A 22,063-nucleotide genomic window follows, 5' to 3' on the forward strand; every position below is an offset into this window, starting at 1 on the left:
TATCAACAATTACTGGCATACATGGCCCTACAGAAGTAGTCTGAAAGGAACGCAGATAACTAAATCGTGGCACACAGATTTAGCAGTGGAAAGGAGTAGCGAGAAAATAGAAAGAAAAGAGTGGGGGAGTAGAAAAGGAGGGGGGAGGGAAGAGGGAATGAAGGATTTGATGGATGGATAGACCACTGTCCCGGCCCCCAGGCCAGCTCACCTTGTGTCCTCCCGAAGATGCCAGCGCCCTCAGATCGCATCGTGTTCGTCCAGCCTATCTCTCATTCTGGCCGTCATTTTTTCCATCAGTTCAACATCTTTAATTCTAGCGTATAGGGCCTCTTGGGATGGGGGCGTGTTTTTTTTCCAATTTAGGGCTATTTGACAGCGGGCTGCTGTGAGTATGTGTCGAAGTAATTTCTTGCACGGTTTGGCCATTTTCGGTTGAGATAGACCAAATAGGAAAAATTTCGGTGTGAAGGGTATGGGTGTTTCAAAGAGGTGGATCAGTAATTGTTGGACGGAATTCCAGTATGGGGTTATTAGGAGACACGTCCAATAGATGTGGAAGAGGGAGCCCCTTTCGCGCTGGCGCCGCCAGCATCGGTCAGAGGTGGAGGGATATATTTTATGCAGGAGTTCCGGAGTCTGATACCAAAAGTAGAGAATCTTATAAGAATTTTCTTTATAGAGAGTACATACAGAGCTCTTGGCTGCCTGCCTCCAGACTGCCTGCCATGCCTCCACTGGGAGTTCCTCCCCCAGCTCCCTCTCCCACCTCATCATGTACGCATGCTTGCCTTTCGTGCCCATTGGGAATGCGTTAAGAAGCTGATATATATCTGATATCAGGCCCCTACGATTACGCCCTTCTAGTATAATCCGTTCAAACAGAGATGGCCTAGAGAATTGCAGGGTAGGGGTTATGGTCTGGGCAAAGTGTCTAATCTGTAGGTAGCTGAAGAGTGTCTGTTGTGGCAGGTCATGTTTGGTCTGGAGCTCCGGGAATGTCAGCAGCCTACGGGTTACAGGGTGTACCATGTGACCAAAGTGAAACAAATTTCTAGAGGCCCAAGGCCTAGACATCTGGTGAGTGAGGCTGGATGGGATTTTGGGGTTATAAAGAAATGAGTTCATAACTGAACATTTTGATTGCAGTATCCCAGAGTTAGATCGCCTGCGCCAGAGCTACCAGAGGTGGGACATCGGTCCTAGCATTCGGTTGTGAGGTACCGCCACGTCCATGTTCCATAGAAGGCTATTAGGATGGATTGGGGCCAACCATATTTTTTCAATCTACGTCTATTTATTATAGGACCTCTGGGGGAACCACAACAGTAAACCCCTTAATTGGGATGCTTGGTAATATTTTACTAAATTTGGAAATGCCAAACCCCCATCTACACAGGACGCGGTCATGACAGAGCTCGGTATTCTATGTTTTCGGTAGTTCCAGACATATCTCAACGCATCGCCTTGGAGCTTGCATAAGTGGACGTAGGGGATGGGGATGGGTAGTGTCTGGAAGAGATAGAGGAGCTTCGGAAGGATAACCATCTTAATAGATGCAATCCGACCCAGGAGAGAGATCTGGTGGGGTCTCCATTTTTGGAGAAGCACTCTGAACAGGGACACCTTGAACTCCTCGCCTCTTACCAAACCCCCCTAATGTCCGGGATGCCCCTAATGGCAGCTGCCAGTGGCTCTACGCATAGTGCAAAGAGCAGAGGGGATGGGGGCAGCCCCTGGCGGGTGCCATTAGTAACCCAGAAGGTGGGCGAAGTAGCAAACGAGGTCTTAACTTGAGAGGTGGGGTTAGAATAGAGATTGTTTACCGCCTGGAGGAAGGGTCCCCTAAAGCCCATGTACCGCAGCGTGGCCATCATAAAGGGCCAGCTTAGGCGATCAAACGCCTTTTCCGCATCTAGGCTCAAGAGTACCGATTCCATGCCTTCCTTATTGGCCACGTCAATTAAATCTATGACTTTCCTGGTGTTGTCGCCTGCCTGGCGTAGAGGGACGAAACCCACTTGGTCCTTATGAATTAAAGTGGGAAGGAGTACAGTCAATCTGTTTCAGAGGATTTTAGTAAATATTTTCAAGTCGGAGTCAAGCAAGGCTATGGGTCTGTAACTGGCACACAACTCCGGGTCTTTGTCTGGCTTCGGGATTAGGGACAAGAAGGATATTTGCATATCGCTAGGGACCAGTGTTTGGTGGAGAAAGGTATTATATAGTTTAGTCATGTGTGGGCTAAGTAGGGGAAGGAAGGTCTTATAATATTCATACGGTAAACCATCAGGCCCAGGGGACTTATGGGTGGGGAGGCCCTTCACCGTGGCCTCCAGTTCCTCTGCAGTAATGGGGGCATTGAGTCCTAGTAGATTGTCGTCTCGCAATCGAGGTAGTCCCACGCGCTCTAGATAGTGAGTGATGCGATCTGTCAGGTCAGGCGACGGGGGGTTGTGCGGTATCTCGGCCTTATTGTAGAGGTCCGTATAGTAGTCAGAAAAGGCGTTTACGATCTCCTGGGGATGGGTCAAGAGATCACTCTGTTTGTCCTTAATCTGATGTGGTGTAGACATATGGGCTCGCTCTGCTAGTTTTCAAGCTAGGAGTGACTGCGCTTTATTGCCCTTATCGTAATACACCTGCTTTAAGCGGACCAGGGCTTTTTCTACTTGACCCATGGCCAAGTCCCGCAATGTTGCCCGCACGCGGACGATCTATCGCAAAAGTGGGATCGAGGGGGAGTCTTGGAGTTTTGCCTCTAGGGACTTCAGTTTTTTTGAGGCTAATTGTTCGGCTACCCTGGCATCCCTCTTCATGGCCGAGGAGAGGGCAATACAACGGCCCCTAAGGACTGCCTTATGGGCTGACCATAAAGTGAGGAGCGAGTGTCGTTTTCTATGAAGTAGTGCTGTATCGTAGATTCTAGCTCAATTTTGGCCAATTACACAGCCGGCGTATAGGGGTGCCTAGATTTAGTGACATTGCGATAGGGGCATGGTCCGACCACGAGATGGGAAGAATTTGCGCAGATTCGGTAATGCGTAGTGCGTTATTGTTTACAAAAAGGTAATCTATACGGGAGTGGGTTTTATGGGAGGTTGAATAAAAAGTGTATTGGTGATCAGTCAGGTGAAGAGCCCTCCAGGCGTCAAAGAGGCCATGTCTCCTAGTAAGCTGGCGAAATAGCTTGGAGTCTCTGAGGACCCGTGCTTGCGGAGCCTGTGGGTTCGCTGCCAGGCGATCATAGACAGTAGAGTGGGAGAGGTTAAAGTCTCCTCCTAATATGAGAAGATCAGGAGGTGTGCGGGACAAACGGGTAAGAACCTTAGCCAAAAAACAGTGTTGGCGCGTGTTTGGGGCGTACAGGGCACACAGGGTGATGACCTGTGCCTGCCAGGTACCATGAAGGATAACAAAGTGACGAAGTGGGTCAAGGTAGGCGTTAGTGCATGTGAAAGGGGCCCCTTTTTTGATAAGGATAGCGACCCCTGCTCTCTTACGTGGATTAAAAGCCTGATACGCCTGTGGGTAATGTCTGGATGCAAATTTAAAGGAGTCCCCCTTGTTAAAATGCATTTCCTGTATCATAATGATATCAGTCTGTGACTGCCTAAACTCCCGGAGCACCAGATGTCTTTTTTCGTTAGAGTTAAGCCCGTGGACGTTTAGTGACAGTACCTTAGCCATTGTCATATGTGAAGTGGGTTGGAGGTATACTTAGCTGAGTCCAGTAGTAGCAGTATGCGACCAGGGAACGCGGCATCCAGGAGAGGAGGGCAGGTGGCAGGCCAGGTCCTTGCCAGGGGGAGGTCTGTAGAGCAGAGGGGAAAAGAGGTCTAGAGTAAAGAGAAAGAGTTAGAATACAAACATATTCAGGTAATAACAGAGTCATTAACAATCGGGCCTGCAGGAACCGAAAGGTCCCGGGGCCAAGTTCCATTTGGGCTCCCCAGCTGGGTGCCCCGTCCCCAAAAAATGGGGAGGGAGGTCCCAGGTAGGGAGATACGGAAAGACAAAAGTCCAAACAGGAATGATAATAAGAGAAAAAAAACAACAAAAAAGAAAAGGGCAAAAAAAAAAGGGGGGGGAAAGGGAACTATCGAGTGGTAAACCATGGGGGGGTTGGTAACTCAGAAACCGGTCTGTCCGAGGGAAATCCAAGGCCAGCCCATGTTATGTAACAGGGGTGGGCAGGCTGTAGGCCAACGGGGGGCATAAAAAAAAGTAATGGAGCTTGTGGGTGCTCAAGGAGGCAAATTTGTTGCCAGCATTGTCTGGCTGGGGGAGGAAAAAAGCGGTGTTCCATATATGTCTTCCAAGGGGAGGTCACCCCACTTTATGCTTAGGGGACTTGCGTGGATGGTCTGGGCCCCTGGAGCGTTTAGTTGGGGGGACCTTCTGCCTGACCACTGGCGGTGGAGGCGGTGTGGCCAACAGGTCCCATGCAGGTAAATTAGGGGCAGGGATCTCCAGGGCATCACAGAAGGACTCCAGATCTTCCGGGTAGCGCAGGACGACTGTCTTCCCCTGATACTTGGCAGTTAGGCTGAAGGGATACCCCCATCTGTAAGCAATATTCTTTTCCTGGAGTGTACGCAAGAGGGGCTGCAGCAGTCTGCGTTTTGGAGCATGGTCCATGAGAGGTCCGGATATATCTGCAATGGGGATTTTTTGCATTTCCCGGAGCATAAGGTGCTGGTCCGAACCCTGCATTTGGGTCTGATGGACTGTTAGCTTAGTATCTTGCAACTCCTCTTCCACCATCTCCACCCTGTCAGCTAGGTGTTTGAAGCCGGCATGCAAAGATTGGATTTTAGCTCGGCAGGTGGCCTTCACGTCAGCAATAAGTTGCTTGAAGTCTTCCTTAGTTGGAATAGTTTGCAAATAAACTTGCCAAGGGGGGTCGGGTCCTTCGATTTGGCCCCGGGCAGTAGGGGAAGGAGGATGGGGCAATTGAGGGTCCTCTGCAGGGGCCCTCGGTGCTGGGGGTGGGGTGGGGAGGGCACTGTTTGCTCTGGAGGGTCTCCTTCTCGGATTTGTGGTGCAGCCTGTGCCATCTGCGCGTAAGAGGGGGGTGTTGTTGTGCCCCCCCAGGACGTGCTGTGTTCCCTGGAGCGAGAGGGTCTTTGGGCCTTAGGTAAAGTGGGGTCTAGCCGGACAGAGGGCAGCCCCCCTCCCCCTACCGAGGCAGATGCCACCGGGGGTGTTCGGGGTGCAGTAGCGCTGGAAAGTCCTCCATGCCATTCCAAGGGGGTGGGAGAGGGACTGCCGACAGCGAGGGCTCCCGGGTCTGAGCACGTCCGCAGCAGCTTAGGAAAGGCCGCAGTGCATTGTGTGTACTGCGACAGAGGCTGTGCGGCCCTGCTCTCCGGATGGATGGATTAGGAGCCAGGGGAGCAGAGGGGGTCGTGCTGGTAACTCACCCCCGATGTGTCTTGGACGGTCCCAGAGACCCACGGTCGGGAGCACTGCTATGCAGCAGGGAGCCATGGGCGAGGATCTGTAGCGGTGTGTAGGGCTGATGCTGCGTGGCGGCCGGCGCCATCTTGCTGCTCCCACCCAGTGTCTCGTCAGGCAGCATAAAATAGTCCCTAGATGCCACCGAGGAGCCCGGAGGTGGCTGTGACAACCCTCGGGCTGATGCTGAGCGGGTGGTCCGTGAGCGGCCCATAAATGCTGGCTTGGTCCCCCTTTTATGGCCTTTGTAGCTCTGGGCTGGAAAGGAGCTCCTAGACTAAGCGTCCTTCCAGGTCAGCCTCCGGTCACGCCCCCCCCCCCCCCCACTGCCCCAGTTTTATAGACCTTCATATTGTATTTGGTTTGAGCTAGCCAGATAAGATATAATTGCACTTCTGAGTCTCTTGTTTATTTTGTTATTTCATAACTTTTATTGCAAGGCTTTAAAAACACTGAAAAACTTGTAGAACCAGCTAACATTATGATCTATATTTAACATATTCTATTTTACAAAATTAAAGACTGTTTAATTTAACAGAGATTTTAATTAAATTAAAAAGTTAAAATGAAATTCATAACTTTTTGTTATATCATTAGGTTTATCACATGAAATTTCCTGCCAACCTACTGCTAAGTAGATCTAAATCACAATTATGTTTATAGAAAAGAACAATGTCATTTTCAATCGTTTTTATTGAAGTCCTATATAACACAGAGGTTTGTACGGGCTGCTTAATGCACATCAAAATAATTCACATAATTTTGAGAAATAGAGTTTATACTATACAAGTTAATATTGTTACTTGCATTAATAAAAATCTGATTTACTAAGCAGAAATAATAAAGGACAGTGTGTGTGAGAGAGGGAGAGAGAGGGGGAGAGAGAGAAATACCAAGAGAATAAATTGGATAAATATAAAGAAGGAATAAGACTAAACCCTTGTACACACAACAACAACCAAATCCGACGGATTCTGTCCGTCGGATTTTGTCCGACGGATCTTGTCCGAAACTGTTGTATACACAAGGTCGGACGAAGTTGTCGGAAAATCCAATCGTTCAGAACGTGATGACGTTATTTTGTTGTCAGGACTACGTTCAGGCTAGTAGCCAATAGCTTTGGTGTAGGAATTTGATCTGAGCATGCGTGGCACTTTGTCCGATCGGAATTCTCTACACATGATCGGAGTATGTCCGATCGGACCAGTTTGTCGGAAAATATTTCCAGCAAGTTGGAAAATTTGGTCCGACGGATATTCCAACGGAAACAGTCTGATGCATACCACACACAGTCGGATTATCCGACAAAACGGTCCGATAGGACACATTCCAACGGATTCTCCGACCGTGTGTACCAGGGCTATGAGAACTTTGCAGTACTGCATGATGGTTGTGCTTTACTGCTGCTTCTCGCTGAGTCAGCTAACTCAAATCAGCTACTGTGTGGCTATCTTATACTAATGTTGTTAAAGCTGAACTCCAGCAAACAGATAAATACACAGATGAAATATTTGGGAGCTGTTTTTCATGCAAAAAGATTTCTATTTATCAAGTCCTGAGATTTATATTATTAGTATTCAGTATTTATATCTGCAGCACTTTACAATATAAAGGTAAACAGTACAGTTACAATACAATACAATACAAGAGGGTTAAAAGGGCCCTGCTTATAAGAGCTTACAATTTAATAGGGTGGGAAAGTGATACAAAAGATAATAACAGTGAAAGTGCCTGATTTTCACTTCAGACAGCTAACAGTGGGGCCCAGTCTGTATGGTTGTGCACTTAATTACTGTCCCTTTGAATCTGTATGGAGTGGTTGGTTGTTGAGGCTGCTAATCAAATAGGCAGTCTCCTCTTGTAATGAACTGCTAAACAATGGTAAAGAACCATTGTTTAGCTCACCAGTCAAGGTGCCCAGAGAACCTTGCCCTGCACTCCGGTCCTCAAAAGATGAGTCTTCGCACTATAGTCCTCACGGACTCAGTTTTGACACTCTGGTCCCCACAGACTCTCTCACTCTCTGGTCTTAGCACACCAAGGACACAGCTGTGTACAGCTCCAGTTCCCTCACAGCCAAGACCCTGATCTTTACTCTTCCCGTTAGCAAGGATTTCTGGGTGTTAAAGTCTGCAGCTCCATTCACCTTTACAGTGCAGTGCTCCCTTCAAACTACACTTCCCAGGGTTCCAGGTGGCTACATTAACAAGTATACCCTGCTGCAGGCAGCCCTGGGCCAGGATGGGGGGTAAGGAGCAGCACAAGCAGTTTCTCATCTAGCCAGTTGAGTACCCAGCCGCATATGATAAGGCCTTGTTCACTCAAGAATACTTAAAGAGGAGCTACAGTTGGTTCTGGAAAAATCAACATCAGCAGCTACAGACACCTTCATGTTCAGGGATACAGCGCTATCATCACCGTGCTGGTTCTTCAGCAATCTTCAGGTCCCCAGTACTGCCCTCTTTCCTATGGGAAATTGGCTGTGAATGTCAACAGCTTCTCTCAGCTGGCTCCCCACTGCACATGTGTGAGTCGCACTGCACTTTCCAAATGGACCCACAGCCTCCTGGGACGCGTGAGGTGTCCCAGGAGGAGGTGAGGTGTGAGGTGTCACAGGAGTACATGCAGGCAGGGAGGGGGGGTTAAACTTCCACTCTGCTCATATAGACAGTTGGGTACCTGTTAAAAATAGGTACCCACACCCTGAAATTAAAAAGAAAATGGTAAAATGGTAGAGGAGGAGGAAAAGAAGAACTTCCTTTTTTAGGTGACGTTCCACTTATACTTGTTTAAGGGTGTGTTTGCCAGCATGGTCTGTACAGGTGTTTCATGCATCTGTGTGCAGGCAGTCCCATCCATGTCTAATTGGAAGCAGCAGCTGCTCCAAATTTGACATCCATGTGGATACACGTGCATGTCCTCAAACTCACACTGTCTGCGTTCAAGGACACACACCCACACTCAAACAGATATGAAATTAGGGGCAATGGCTATGTCCATGCAGACGCTTCATCCCAAGTGACATGAATGAGACTGCCTGCACGCAGATGCATGGAATACCTGTACATCCCATTGGTGGTCAATGGGAAGAATGTCCCCTTACAATGATGATCAGAATGTGAGAGAACCACCGCTCCAGGTAAGTCCACAAATCCAAGAAAACAGCCCCTCCAGAGCAGGCACGGCATATACTTGTTACAAATAATTGAATAGCTATGAGTAAGCACTCTTGGTAGTGTGAAACGCGTTAGCTATTGTTGCTTTGCTGTGACCCACTTTTGTGTGATTCAGCTTCACGAATAAAGGGCATTTGAATTTATCTTGGAGTGCGGCCGTCCAGAGCTCTTCAATTATTTGTAACAATGATGATCAGAATGTCATTCTTATAGATAACTATAAAGATTCTTGGTGTTAGGTTAATGACTCAACCAAGTGGCATTGATCCTGGAACTCTGAGGGCACCATCAAATGAGAGGTCAATTAGTCACATACCAAAGAGCCACTAGCAACCTCTGGCGGAGTTTAAGGCTTTCACGTAACCCTGGTTAAGAATGGCAACTGTATCCTTGGTGTCATGTCAATGATGCTGCCAAGTGTCATTGGCCCTGGAACTTTTTTCAGGCGCTATTAATTGACAGGTCAATCAGTCAAAGCCCAAGGAGGCACCAGCAACCTCTGGAGGGACTTAAGGCTTCCACGTAAACCCTTGGTAAAGAGTCAATGACCCTGCCAAATTGCAACAGCCCTAAAACTCTGCAGGCATCCTTTGGGGGAACTTAGGCTTCCACGTAACCCTTGTTGTGAAAGTCAACTGTATACTATACTTGTCAGTAATGTCAGTTTATTAATGCTGGCTTTAGTACAGAAAGCAGCCAATTTTCCTCACCATCCTACTACCCATCATAGTGATAAATCAATAGAATGTCATAGGTGGTGATCTCTTTCTGGGAAGTGTTGGTATTTGCATGTTTTAAAATAATAAATTGATGACCTTTATTGACAGGTGTTTTTTTAAAAGAAACCTGTTATCTTTTAAGTAACCTTCATCAAAAATTATAAAGCACTTGCTGCTTCAACATTTAATTTCATGACGCTTTAGTGAGTTTGTATTTATAAAATCCAATCTGTCTCATGCACACAGATCACACAACACCCACATGAAGCTGTTGTAATTCACTTGCAAAGCATTTGTTGGAGTGATGATATCACTGGGTATTTATATCAAAGCAGATTTTACACTTGTCTTGTTATGAAACATGATACACTTATCACAACCACCCACTCCGGATTGATAGATTCCTCACAATATCAGAACCCCTATTTGGTGGAATTGTCATATGGACTATATCTTCAACTCTTATTTGAACATTAAAGGAAAGAGCTCTTTTTATTCATGCGGTGCTCAGCTGTATATCACAATTGGGTACTTTGCTTCCTCAAACAACTTATAACTTAGAGAGGGCCTGTACTATGGAAGTTGTGTTCAAAACAGCTAAAGAACTAGTCACCAATAATGTCTCCAGGCTCCCTGCAGCTGATATTGTTTTCCATTAGTGCCTTACCATGCCTTGTTCTGCACTGTGTCTCTGGGTGGAGGCAGACTTCATCATAGAGGCAGGATTTTGCTTCCTCATTTTAGGGCTGCCCCTTGATGATTAGTGATTTGAGGATAAGTTGAATATTCAAAAAGCAGGAGAGATATAGAAAGCATGGACCTATGGAATGCATGATGTAGAAGCAAGCGAGGTAGTGATATCACTTCTCCTTGTTCAAATGTTTTATTGAATTATTAAGATAAAAATCATATTTTAAAAATAACAACAAGGTAGTTCCTCGTACAAAGGTCAACTTATAGCAAACATATACACAGATGTCAGTTTGGTGCAACCGATTAGTGTCATGCATCAAAACAAAGAAAAAGAGTCAACCATCTAAGTGACATTCATGGACAACTTAAAGGAGTCCTCAACAAGACCTTGTTGACCTGATCTGCACATCAATTGTTAATAAACTCTAAGGCCTATAAGAAACAAAGCGTATGAACCAAAATTGGATAAGATATCTCAATACAAGTATTGTAAACTTCTGTAGCAAATCAGGTTAAGGCTATCATGTGCATCAAATGTCTTAGGTGACATTAGGGGAAAGAAAGCTTAGCCTTGGAGGGACTGTCTGTCAATGACACGAGCAGTCATAACCTGGGATGGGAAAACCAGCGTTGAGCCATAGGTAGGGGGGTATAGGACAATAGCATGGAAGAATAAGTGAAAAGAGGAGAGAGAAAGAAGGAGAGATTCCCTGAGGGTGATCTGACCACTAGGAAGATATTGGATGAGTTATAAATGTATCTTACAACTACCACGTCATAAGGACGGTTTCATCGAAGTCTGGTTGTAGGCAATGTTTGATCCGCAGTTGCCAAATTTTGTCAAATTTAGGTATCTGGTCTTTTCCATTTTGCATGTATCAATGTGCGATTCACTCTATTGTTTTGTGACAGGGGGATTTCCATGCCTTAGCAATCGTTTGCTTTGCAGCTGTAAGAAGCTGAATCAACATCACTCATTCTCACTGTTTTGAGTAGTTAACTATATACTTTTTTATGAGTCCATTTTTGGTGCTTATACAGATGGAGGGCAGGCAACAGGTTTTCTGTCTCAACAGACTCCTTATTTTAGGACAGTGACTGATCCCACAAAAACTGTTGTTATACTATATATTGTACAAATTAGTTATAGTCATTAATTGTAATTCTCAAATCTGAATTCCAGACAATTAAGTACACTGCTGAAAAAAATTTAAGGAACACTTTGAAAACACATCAGATCTCAATGGGAAAAAATATCATGCTAGATACCTACCTATACTGATATGGACCGGGTAATGTGTTAGGAACGAAAGGATGCCACGTTGTTTGATAGAAATGAAAATGATCAACCTACAGAGGGCTGACCATCACTGACCCACCACCAAACCGGTCATGCTGCCCAATGTTGCAGGCAGCATAACATTCTCCACAGCTTCTTCACGTCTATCACGTGCTCAAGGGGAATCTGCTCTCATCTGTGAAAAGGACAGGATGCCAGTGGCAGACCTGCCAATTCTGGTGTTCATTGGCAAATGCCAATCAAGCTCCACGGTGCTGAGCAGTGAGCACAGGACCCATTAGTGGACATCGGGCCCTCAGGCCACCTTCATGAAGTCTGTTTCTGATTGTTTTTTCAGAGACATTCACACCGGTGGCCTGCTGGAGGTCATTTTGTAGGGATCTGGCAGTGCTCACCCTGCTACTCCTTGCACAAAGGAGCAGATTCTGATCCTCCTGTGGTGGTATTTATTACATAAAATGGTAATAAATACACTTTTTTTACACTTTTTTGGAGTGGGAGAATGGTAGACCCTTAATTAGCTCTTTAAGCATATTCAGACTTCTGGTCCCATATATCGGACTGGTCCCATATGCTACAATAAAAGCCCCTGTAAATCTGTGATACACATGTGTTTTTACACCTGAATTTCTTTCCTCCTATAGAACTTCCATCCTCCCCTTGCTCAGCCAGGGATAAAAAGCACATGAGCTTTTTTTTTCAGCATATTCAGAATTTTTGGGGACACACATTCATGACAACTAGGGATTCCCATACGTTGGAGGGATTTGCTCTCCCTTCCTGTTTTGGCTATTGGACAGGAAGTGAGAGGAGATTTTCCCAATGGGGTACAGATGGCAAAAAAACTGACTGGGTTTATAACCCTCTTTTACTCTATCCAAAATGAAAATAAAAAAGTTGTCTTTAGTTATACTTTAAAAGAGAATTTAGACCTAAGATACATTCGCATGTGCAAAAAAAGCACCTTTCTCTACTTTTAGGTCCTTGCCTATCTGGTTATCCAGCTAGGCGTTCACCTCTTCCTGTTTTTCCCTCCTTATATTGGGGCTAAAACCTTGCAAGTCATGAGGTTTTCCTTTGACTCCATCCTGGCTTCAAAGTGCATCTGAACCTCAGTGGCCACTTAAACTACATATGGGCCCCTGATAAAACATGTGTTTTACAAGACTCCAGCAAAAAACTTCACAGCGATAGGTTTCATACTTAGATCCATGCTGGTATACTAGCTGTGCAGCTGTGAAGCTCTTGTTCTGTCATTATCTCCTTCTCCTTGCCCCCTTCATGCCTCGGTTATTTTCCCTCCTTTTTGGGTGATATTCCTCTGGCACGGGGGTGCTCTTTCAACGTGTTGCTGTCTCCTTCTCCTCTGTTGAGCATATGATCTCCGATGCTAGAAACGCTTAACAAATGAGATTGTTCGTATTCACTTGAAGCTTTCAGCCCATTCCTTTTTCCCTGAAGAAGACCCTTACCTCACATGTCGAAATGCATTGGATTTTATCTGTCTTTTTGACAGCTTGTTTGGGCCTCTTCCATTATTCATGTTTTCATCTTGTGTCCCGATTATCCCAGTGTTATCATGTGTTTTCGTTTTTGATGTATAATGTACAGTGGGGATTGAAAGTTTGGGCACCCCAGGTAAAAATGTGTATTAATGTGCATAACGAAGCCAAGGAAAGATGGAAAAATCTCCAAATGGCATCAAATTACTGATTAGACATTCTTATAATATGTCAAAAAAAAGTTAGATTTTATTTCCATCATTTACACTTTCAAAATTACAGAAAACAAAAAAATGGCATCTGCAAAAGTTTGGGCACCCTGCAGAATTTATAGCATGCACTGCCCCCTTTGCAAAGCTGAGACCTGCCAGTGTCATGGATTGTTCTTAATCATTGTCTGGGAAGACCAGGTGATGTCAATCTCAAAGGTTTTAAATGGCCAGACTCATCTGACCTTGCCCCAACAATCAGCACCATGGGTTCTTCTAAGCAGTTGTCTAGAAAACTGAAACTGAAAATAGTTGACGCTCACAAAGCTGGAGAAGGCTATAAGAAGATAGCAAAGCGTTTTCAGCTGTCAATATCCTCTGTTCGGAATGTAATTAAGAAATAACAGTCATCAGGAACAGTGGAATTTAAAGCAAGATCTGGAAGACCAAGAAAAATATCAGACAGAACAGCTCGCAGGATTGTGAGAAAAGCAATTCAAAACCCACGTTTGACTGCACGATCCCTCCAGAAAGATCTGGCAGACACTGGAGTTGTGGTACACTATTCCACTATAAAGAGATACAAATATGGTCTTCATGGAAGAGTCATCAGAAGAAAACCTCTTCTACATCCTCACCACAAAAATCAGCGTTTGAACTTTGCAAACGAACATATAGACAAGCCTGAGGCATTTTGGAAAGTTCTGTGGACCGATGAGGTTAAAATAGAACTTTTGGGCCGGAATGAGCAAAGATACGTTTGGAGAAGAAAGGGCACAGAATTTAATGAAAAGAACTTCTGTCCAACTGTTAAGCATGGGGGTGGATCAATCATGCTTTGGGGTTGTATGGCAGCCAGTGGCACAGGGAACATTTCAGGAGTAGAAGGAAAAATGGATTCAATAAAATTTCAGCAAATTTTGGATGGTAACTTGAGGCCATCTGTGAAAAAGCTGAAGGTAAAGAGAGGATGGCTTCTACAAATGGATAATGATCCTAAACACACCTCAAAATCTACGGGGGATTACATCAAGAGGTGTAAACTGAAGGTTTTGCCATGGCCTTCACAATCTCCTGACCTCAACATTATTGAAAATCTATGGATAGACCTTAAAAGAGCAGTGCATGACAGACAAAGAACTGGAACACTTTTGTAAGGAAGAATGGGCAAAGATACCTCAAACAAGAATTGAAAGACTCTTGGCTGGCTACAAAAAGCGTTTACAAGCTGTGATACTTGCCAAAGGGGGCAGTACAAGATATTAACTCTGCAGGGTGCCCAAACTTTTGCAGACGCCATTTTTTTGTTTTCTGTAATTTTGAAATTGTAAATGATGGAAATAAAATCTAACTTTTTTTGACATATTATAAGAATGTCTAATCAGTAGATTAGAGGAGATTTTTCCATCTTTCCTTGGCTTCGTTATGCACATTAATACACATTTTTACCTGGGGTGCCCAAACTTTCGATCCCCACTGTATTTATTTTTTTGTAATAAATTTTCACTATTTTACATAATTTTCATTTTTTGAGTGTTCATGGTCCTTCAAAGTCCCATTTTTGAGGAAATTCTCTTTCACATATTGTACCAGGGATGTTGACCTGAACCTCTTTCCTTTTCCAATCAATTAGTCTAAATTGTTTGTTAGTTATACTTTTAGAGTATATCTAAAGCCAAACTTTCTGTTTTTCATTTGTGAAGGAGTAAGGAATAGACATGTGCATTCGTTTTCGTCCGAATGCATTTTCGTCCGAATTTCAGCTATTTTCGTTTTCGTTTTGACAAACGATAACGAAAGCACAAAATCCGAAAAACGAAAGATCCGACATAAATAAATGCTTTATTTTCGTTTTCATTGTTACAACAGTTCGATATAGAATAGGAGATTCGACATGACTCTGACAACAATCTGTGTCTATAGAACCTGTGTTCGAATGTGCCTAACCTTACCTCTATTAGTCCAAGATTATATAGAGAAAATATTCGACAGAGAAAAAAGATTTGACAGAGAGAAAAGATTCTGCAAGATACTGTCCTAAAAAGTGTTTGGGGACCCGGGTCCTGCCCCAGGGGACATGGATCAATGCAAAAAAAAGTTTTAAAAACGGCCGTTTTTTCGGGAGCAGTGATTTTAATAATGATTAAAGTGAAACAATAAAAGTGTAATATTCCTTTAAATTTCGTAGGGGGGGGGGTTGTCTATAGTATGCCTGTGAAGGGGCGCATGTTTCCCGTGCTTAGAATTGTCCCTGCACAAAGTGTCATTTATGCAGGAAAAAAAGTCCTTTAAAATCACTCGCAGCTATAATGAATTGTCGGCTCCGTAATACAGAGAACACTCATTGAAAGTCATTGATAAAAAAATAAATAAATAAATAAATAAAAAAGTGTGGGGGTCCCCCAAATTCAATTACCAGGCCCTTCAGGTCTGGTATGGATATTAAGGGGAACCCTGCCTCAAATTTAAGAAAAAATTTGACGTGGGGTTCCCCCTAAATATCCATAACCAGACCCTTCAGGTCTGGTATGGATATTAAGGGGAACCCCCGCGTCAAATTTAAAAAAAAATTGACGTGGGGTTCCCCCTAAAAATCCATACCAGACCCTTTATCCGAGCACGCAACCTGGCAGGCCGCAGGAAAAGAGGGGGGGACGAGAGAGCAGCCCCCCCTCCCTCCTGAACCGTACCAGGCCACATGCCCTCAACATTGGGAGGATGCTTTGGGGGTCTGTGACCCCTCAAAGCACCTTGTCCCCATGTTGATGAAGACAAGGGCCTCATCCCCACAACCCTGGCCGGTGGTTGTGGAGGTCTGCGGGCGGGGGGCTTATCAGAATCTGGAAGCCCCCTTTAACAAGGGGACCCCCAGATCCCGCCCCCCCCCCTGTTTGAAATGGTAAGGGGGTACAAAAGTACCCCTACCATTTCACAAAGAAAGTGTAAAAAATGGTTAAATAAAACAAACACACTTTTGAAAAATTCCTTTATTAAAAATAAAAAAATAAAAAAAAGATTCCAGCGGCGGTAATCCACTCTTGCTATCCAGCGACGGACGATCATCTCTCCAGCGATGGCTCATCTCATCCAGCGCAGCGAATCCATCCTTCTGTCTCCATGTAGGAGACACTGCAGGCATTCCGGCGGCTGACGTTTCTTATATACGGAGGGCGGGGCCACCCGTCACCTGACCCTGCCCCCCTCTGACGCAAGGGGAAACCCGGGGTTCCCTGTGACGTATGGGTGACCCCGCACCCCTCTGATGTAACACAGGCAGGTTTCCGTTACATCAGAGGGGGGCGGGGTCACCTATACATCACGGGGAACCCCGGGTTTCCCCTTGCGTCAGAGGGGGGCGGGGTCAGGTGACGGGTGGCCCCGCCCTCCGTATATAAGAAACGTCAGCCGCCGGAATCCTTGCAGTGTCTCCTCCACGGAGACAGAAGAAGGATGGATCGCTGCGCTGGATGAGATGAGACATCGCTGGAGAGATGATCGTCCGTCGCTGGATAGCAAGAGTGGATTACCGCCGCTGGAATCTTTTTTTTATTTTTTTATTTTTAATAAAGGAATTTTTCAAAAGTGTGTTTGTTTTATTTAACCATTTTTTACACTTTCTTTGTGAAATGGTAGGGGTACTTTTGTACCCCCTTACCATTTCAAACAGGGGGGGGGCCGGGATCTGGGGGTCCCCTTGTTAAAGGGGGCTTCCAGATTCTGATAAGCCCCCCGCCCGCAGACCTCCACAACCACCGGCCAGGGTTGTGGGGATGAGGCCCTTGTCCTCATCAACATGGGGACAAGGTGCTTTGAGGGGTCACAGACCCCCAAAGCATCCTCCCAATGTTGAGGGCATGTGGCCTGGTACGGTTCAGGAGGGAGGGGGGGCCGCTCTCTCGTCCCCCCCTCTTTTCCTGCGGCCTGCCAGGTTGCCTGCTTGGATAAAGGGTCTGGTATGGATTTTTAGGGGGAACCCCACGTCAATTTTTTTTTAAATTTGACGCGGGGTTCCCCTTAATATCCATACCAGACCTGAAGGGTCTTTTTATGGGATACTATTTTAATAATGATTAAAGTGAAACAATAAAAGTGTAGTATCCCCTTCACAGGCATACTATAGACAACCCCCCCCCTACGAAATTTAAAGGAATATTACACTTTTATTGTTTCACTTTAATCATTATTAAAATCACTGCTCCCGAAAAAACGGCCGTTTTTAAAACTTTTTTTTGCATTGATCCATGTCCCCTGGGGCAGGACCCAGGTCCCCAAACACTTTTTAGGACAGTAACTTGCAAATTAGCCTTTAAAATGAGCACTTTAGATTTTGAACGTTGGAGTCCCATAGACTTTAATAGGGTTCTAAAGTATGCTATATACTAGCTCCGTCGAATCTTCTTTCGACAGACACCATAAGCCTTCAAAGACAGATTCGACCGTGATTCATGTGGATTTTCGGACGAATGCAATTTTTGAACGAAAAACTAAATAAATAAAAACGAATTTCGGGAGTAACTAAATAAATTAAGTTTTCAGACGAAAACGAAATTCCGAAACGAAATATTTTACTCTGCACATGTCTAGTAAGGAATGGCTAAAGCCCTTTAGCTAGCAATAAAAGTCTGAACATTGCTATCACCAACACCACTTTTTAATCAACAATGAAAGATTTTAGGGTGCTTAAACCTCTACACGGTGGGGTTGATTTGGTAAATAAGCTGTTCACTTTGCAAGGGTATATTTCCCTAGCTTTGCAAATGTGGGGAAGCTGTAGTGACTTCCATCATTCAATCATATGCAAGCACTTTCTTCCACTTACCTGTAGTGTTCTAGTGGTCTTCAAAGCTCATACTTACATGCTCAGAGAATCCAGCACCACCATCTTGGTCCTCTTCAGCTGGCTGCCTTTTTTGGGTGTAGGCAGTCAGCTCCAATGATGCACCAGACTTGCCCCATGGCTCATCCACTGGACCTGGGTCACTCTGTGTGCTGATCCTGCAGCCTCCTAGAAAATGTGATGTAAGTATCCCAGGATGCTGCAGTACCAGGTACCTGTCATTAGAATATACAACCTTCTGCGCTCAAGGTGAATGTTTCGGGAGAACTGAGCAAGACTTTGCAGTCCCCTAAAGACTGGTGTAGCCCAAAAAGAACACTGGAAAAACAAAAACGAAGGTTGCCCAATGATATAGTGTGCCGCTCAGGCTTAATCAGCATGGGGAGTAACACGAGTAGCTCAGAATCTGTTGTGGGAGTGCAGGCAAGGGATGGAGTTTACTGAGGGGAAAAGAGGAAGAAATCCCTAATGCCACACATCCATGGAGTCCTGTAGGGATAACGTCTGTTAATGACAAAATGCGTCTGGAGGAAAAGTACGCAGTGACGTCACCACATGATCTTACTAGGAGGATGGGCTCCATGGGTTTGTGCTGGCCGGCATCTTTTTAATACGCATGCAATCTCCTACTTCAATGTAAGTGCATTAACTGTAATAAATATATTTAGGCAGTATTATGCTATGGCCAGTCTGTTTTCTTTTGGGGCACCCATTTGAGTACAAGACGAATACCATAGATGGAGAGAAGAAGTGATCTGTACGATCTAGCCCACCGGCACCAGTGTTTACATATAAAAGCTAAAGGCCTTGGCTGGGTTATAGCCATCTGTCCTTTATGCTTGCCATCTGGTAAGCAGATATTAGTTACAGTGGTTGGGCATTCTCATGTTTGTGTGTATACACTGTGGTGACATCAGGATTTACAAGTGTTTCATATGGACTCTTTTTATATGGTTTATGGTTTTGATTGGACTTACTGATTGAGACTTTTTGTAGCGCAGCCTCTCCATTTCCAATTGCTTTCTGTGTGTATATCCCACTGCATGCTGCTGCTTGTTTATATCTTGTTATGCTCTGTATACTGTACATATTGATTATTAATTTAAGCTCAGTGTTCTCCCCTTTTAGACCTGTAGTGATGTTGGTGAGAGTGGCAATCTCAGCCTTGGCTCCCACCAAGCCACGCCCCTAACATGTTTCACTCCACCCCCCCAATGGTTAGTCATGAGGATAAAGAAAGACATTATCTTACCCATTATGATAGCAAGCTCATCAATATCCACAGAGACCCGCACAACCTAGTCCACTGTGCCGATCCTAACATAGGGAAGACACTTCAAATGGGTGATGCATTTCGAGAGCCACCAAAGAAGAGGGTACCTGCCCGCGAAAGTGAAGACAAAGACATTTGAAGTGTCTTTCATACGTTGGTATCTGCACAGTAGACCAGAGTGTGTGGGTCACTGTGGATATTGGAGAGCTTGATATTGTGTGCTGTTTGTGAGTAGACAAATATTTTATTTCTTCAGTAAATGAGTTTTTAAGGCAATGCGCAAGGCTGGTGCATCCTTTGCTTTTATTTTTCCTGTCATTGGAATGGCAGTGGGAGGTGGAGCTAAAAATGAAAAAAAAAAATGAAAAAGAAAAAGACAAAAAAAAAAAAATCCCACAATTCTCTTGTGGTAATGGGTGGGGGAGTGTTAAAGAGGAACTAACTCCCTTTTGGGACTTTAGCTTTGCTTTAAGGTAATAAAATGCATTTTACGAGTGGAAACATAACTGTAATAAAGAGTGTTTTTTTATCAACGGACCTGCTGTTCCTGTAAACCCCTGTACTAGCGATGGCTTTTATGACAAAAATGTTTCTTTTTCTAACAGCTTCACAATAAACAATAAAGACTCATTCTTCAGTAACTCAACACGGAGCCGGATAGTACATCATGTATTACAGAGGACAAAGTATGAAGACGGAAAATCGAAAATGGGTAAGATTGCTATTCTTTTCATTTTAGATACAAAATAAAATTTAGGATGTGGCGACTGGTACAGAATTTACTTCTCCTTATAGTGAACATATTTCTTGTTTTCAGTGAACACACCTTTCAAGGTATTTTTCCAGTATTTATTTTAAAGGGACCATATCACTACGGGGCTGAAACACATATAAGTCTAAGGCCGCGTACACACGCGCGGACTGTTTGCCCAACCTTGTTCGTCAAACAGTTTCGGCAAACAGTCCGCTCAAAATTTGCATGAGCGGACTTGCCCACACACGAGCGGACTGTTTGACGAACAAGGTTGGGCAAACAGTTCGCTCAACTTTTGAAATGAACGGACTCGCCCACGTAAGGAGGAGGCAAATCCGCCCATTTCGAGCGCGTGTACAGGTAGGCGGGGCCCGCGAAGGAGACGTCGCGGGCTCCGCCGCCTGGAATGGGCTTAAAGGGGAACCCCAACGCCGAAAAAAATCGGCGTGGGGGTTCCCCCCAAGTCCAGACCAGACCCTTGTCCGAGCACGCTACCCGGCCGGCCAGGAAAGGGGGGCGAGCGAGCGCGCCCCCCCTCCTGAGCCGTACCAGGCCGCGTGCCCTCAACATGGGGGGTGCCTTGGGGAAGGGGGGGCCGCGCGGCCCCCCCACCCCAAAGCACCTTGTCCCCATGTTGATGAGGACAAGGGCCTCTTCCCGACAACCCTGGCCGTTGGTTGTCGGGGTCTGCGGGCGGGGGGCTTATCGGAATCCGGGAGCCCCCTTTAAGAAGGGGGCCCCCGGATACCGGCCCCCCACCCTATGTGAATGAGTATGGGGTACAATGTACCCCTACCCATTCACCTGTGAAATAAAGTACAAAAAAAAACACAACACATGGAAAAAGTATTTTATTGCACAGCTCCGGGGGTCTTCCGTCTTCGGGGGTCTTCTCGCCGGACTCCTCCGCTATGTGTGTGTAGCTCTTTTACTAGCGGAGGAGTCCGGCTTTCTTCCTCCCCGCCGCCGGCCTCTTCTCCCGACTTCGGGGGTCTTGTCCCCCTCTTCGGTTCTTCTGCCGGGCCACCGCGCCTGGTCCGGTGGCCCGGTCTTCTGTCGCCGTCTTCCGTTCTTCTGTCGCCGCCTTCGGTTCTTCTGCCGGGCCACCGCGCCTTCTTGTAGCTCTTTTACAGGCGGTGGCCCGGTCTTCTGTCGCCGCCGCTGTCGTCGTCGTCGCCGCCGCCGCCGCCTTCCGTTCTTGTTCTTCTTCTTGTTCTTCTTCTTCTTCTCCTGGAGATGTTGACTCGACGAGCTCTCCGGCCGGAATGCCAGGGACACGCTCCGCTGCCACTTATATAGTGACAATGGGGCGGTGTCACATGGTATATGTCACATGGGTTGGTCACATGGGTTGATGTCACATGGGGACTATGACATCGTAAGGGGGCGGGGTCACCATGTGACCAACCCATGTGACATATACCATGTGACACCGCCCCATTGTCACTATATAAGTGACCGCACAGCGCGGCTCTGGCATTCCGGCCGGAGAGATCGTCGAGTCAACATCTCCAGGAGAAGAACAAGAAGAAGAACAAGAAGAAGAACAAGAACGGAAGGCGGCGGCGGCGGCGGCGGCGACGACGACGACAGCGGCGGCGACAGAAGACCGGAAGACGGCGACAGAAGACCGGGCCACCGGACCAGGCGCGGTGGCCCGGCAGAAGAACCGAAGAGGGGGACAAGACCCCCGAAGTCGGGAGAAGAGGCCGGCGGCGGGGAGGAAGAAAGCCGGACTCCTCCGCTAGTAAAAGAGCTACACACACATAGCGGAGGAGTCCGGCGAGAAGACCCCCGAAGACGGAAGACCCCCGGAGCTGTGCAATAAAATACTTTTTCCATGTGTTGTGTTTTTTTTTGTACTTTATTTCACAGGTGAATGGGTAGGGGTACATTGTACCCCATACTCATTCACATAGGGTGGGGGGCCGGTATCCGGGGGCCCCCTTCTTAAAGGGGGCTCCCGGATTCCGATAAGCCCCCCGCCCGCAGACCCCGACAACCAACGGCCAGGGTTGTCGGGAAGAGGCCCTTGTCCTCATCAACATGGGGACAAGGTGCTTTGGGGTGGTGGGGCCGCGCGGCCCCCCCTTCCCCAAGGCACCCCCCATGTTGAGGGCACGTGGCCTGGTACGGCTCA

The 22,063-nt window shown here is 46.1% G+C and overlaps 1 protein-coding gene across 1 annotated transcript in view; it reads left to right on the forward strand.

Moving 5' to 3' along the window:
* Positions 1 to 22,063, forward strand: part of ANO3 (anoctamin 3) — a 371,821-nt gene that overhangs the window by 133,566 nt on the left and 216,192 nt on the right. The window contains exon 8 of the mRNA XM_077460837.1: positions 19,775 to 19,881. Coding sequence (XP_077316963.1) covers positions 19,775 to 19,881 — 107 coding nt within the window. The remainder of the gene's footprint in view (positions 1 to 19,774; positions 19,882 to 22,063) is intronic.

The sequence above is a fragment of the Lithobates pipiens genome, unplaced genomic scaffold, assembly GCF_037356315.1.
Source record: "Lithobates pipiens isolate NorthernLeopardFrog02 unplaced genomic scaffold, aLitPip1_a1.2 Scaffold_10, whole genome shotgun sequence".
Classification (NCBI taxonomy): Eukaryota; Metazoa; Chordata; class Amphibia; order Anura; family Ranidae; genus Lithobates; species Lithobates pipiens.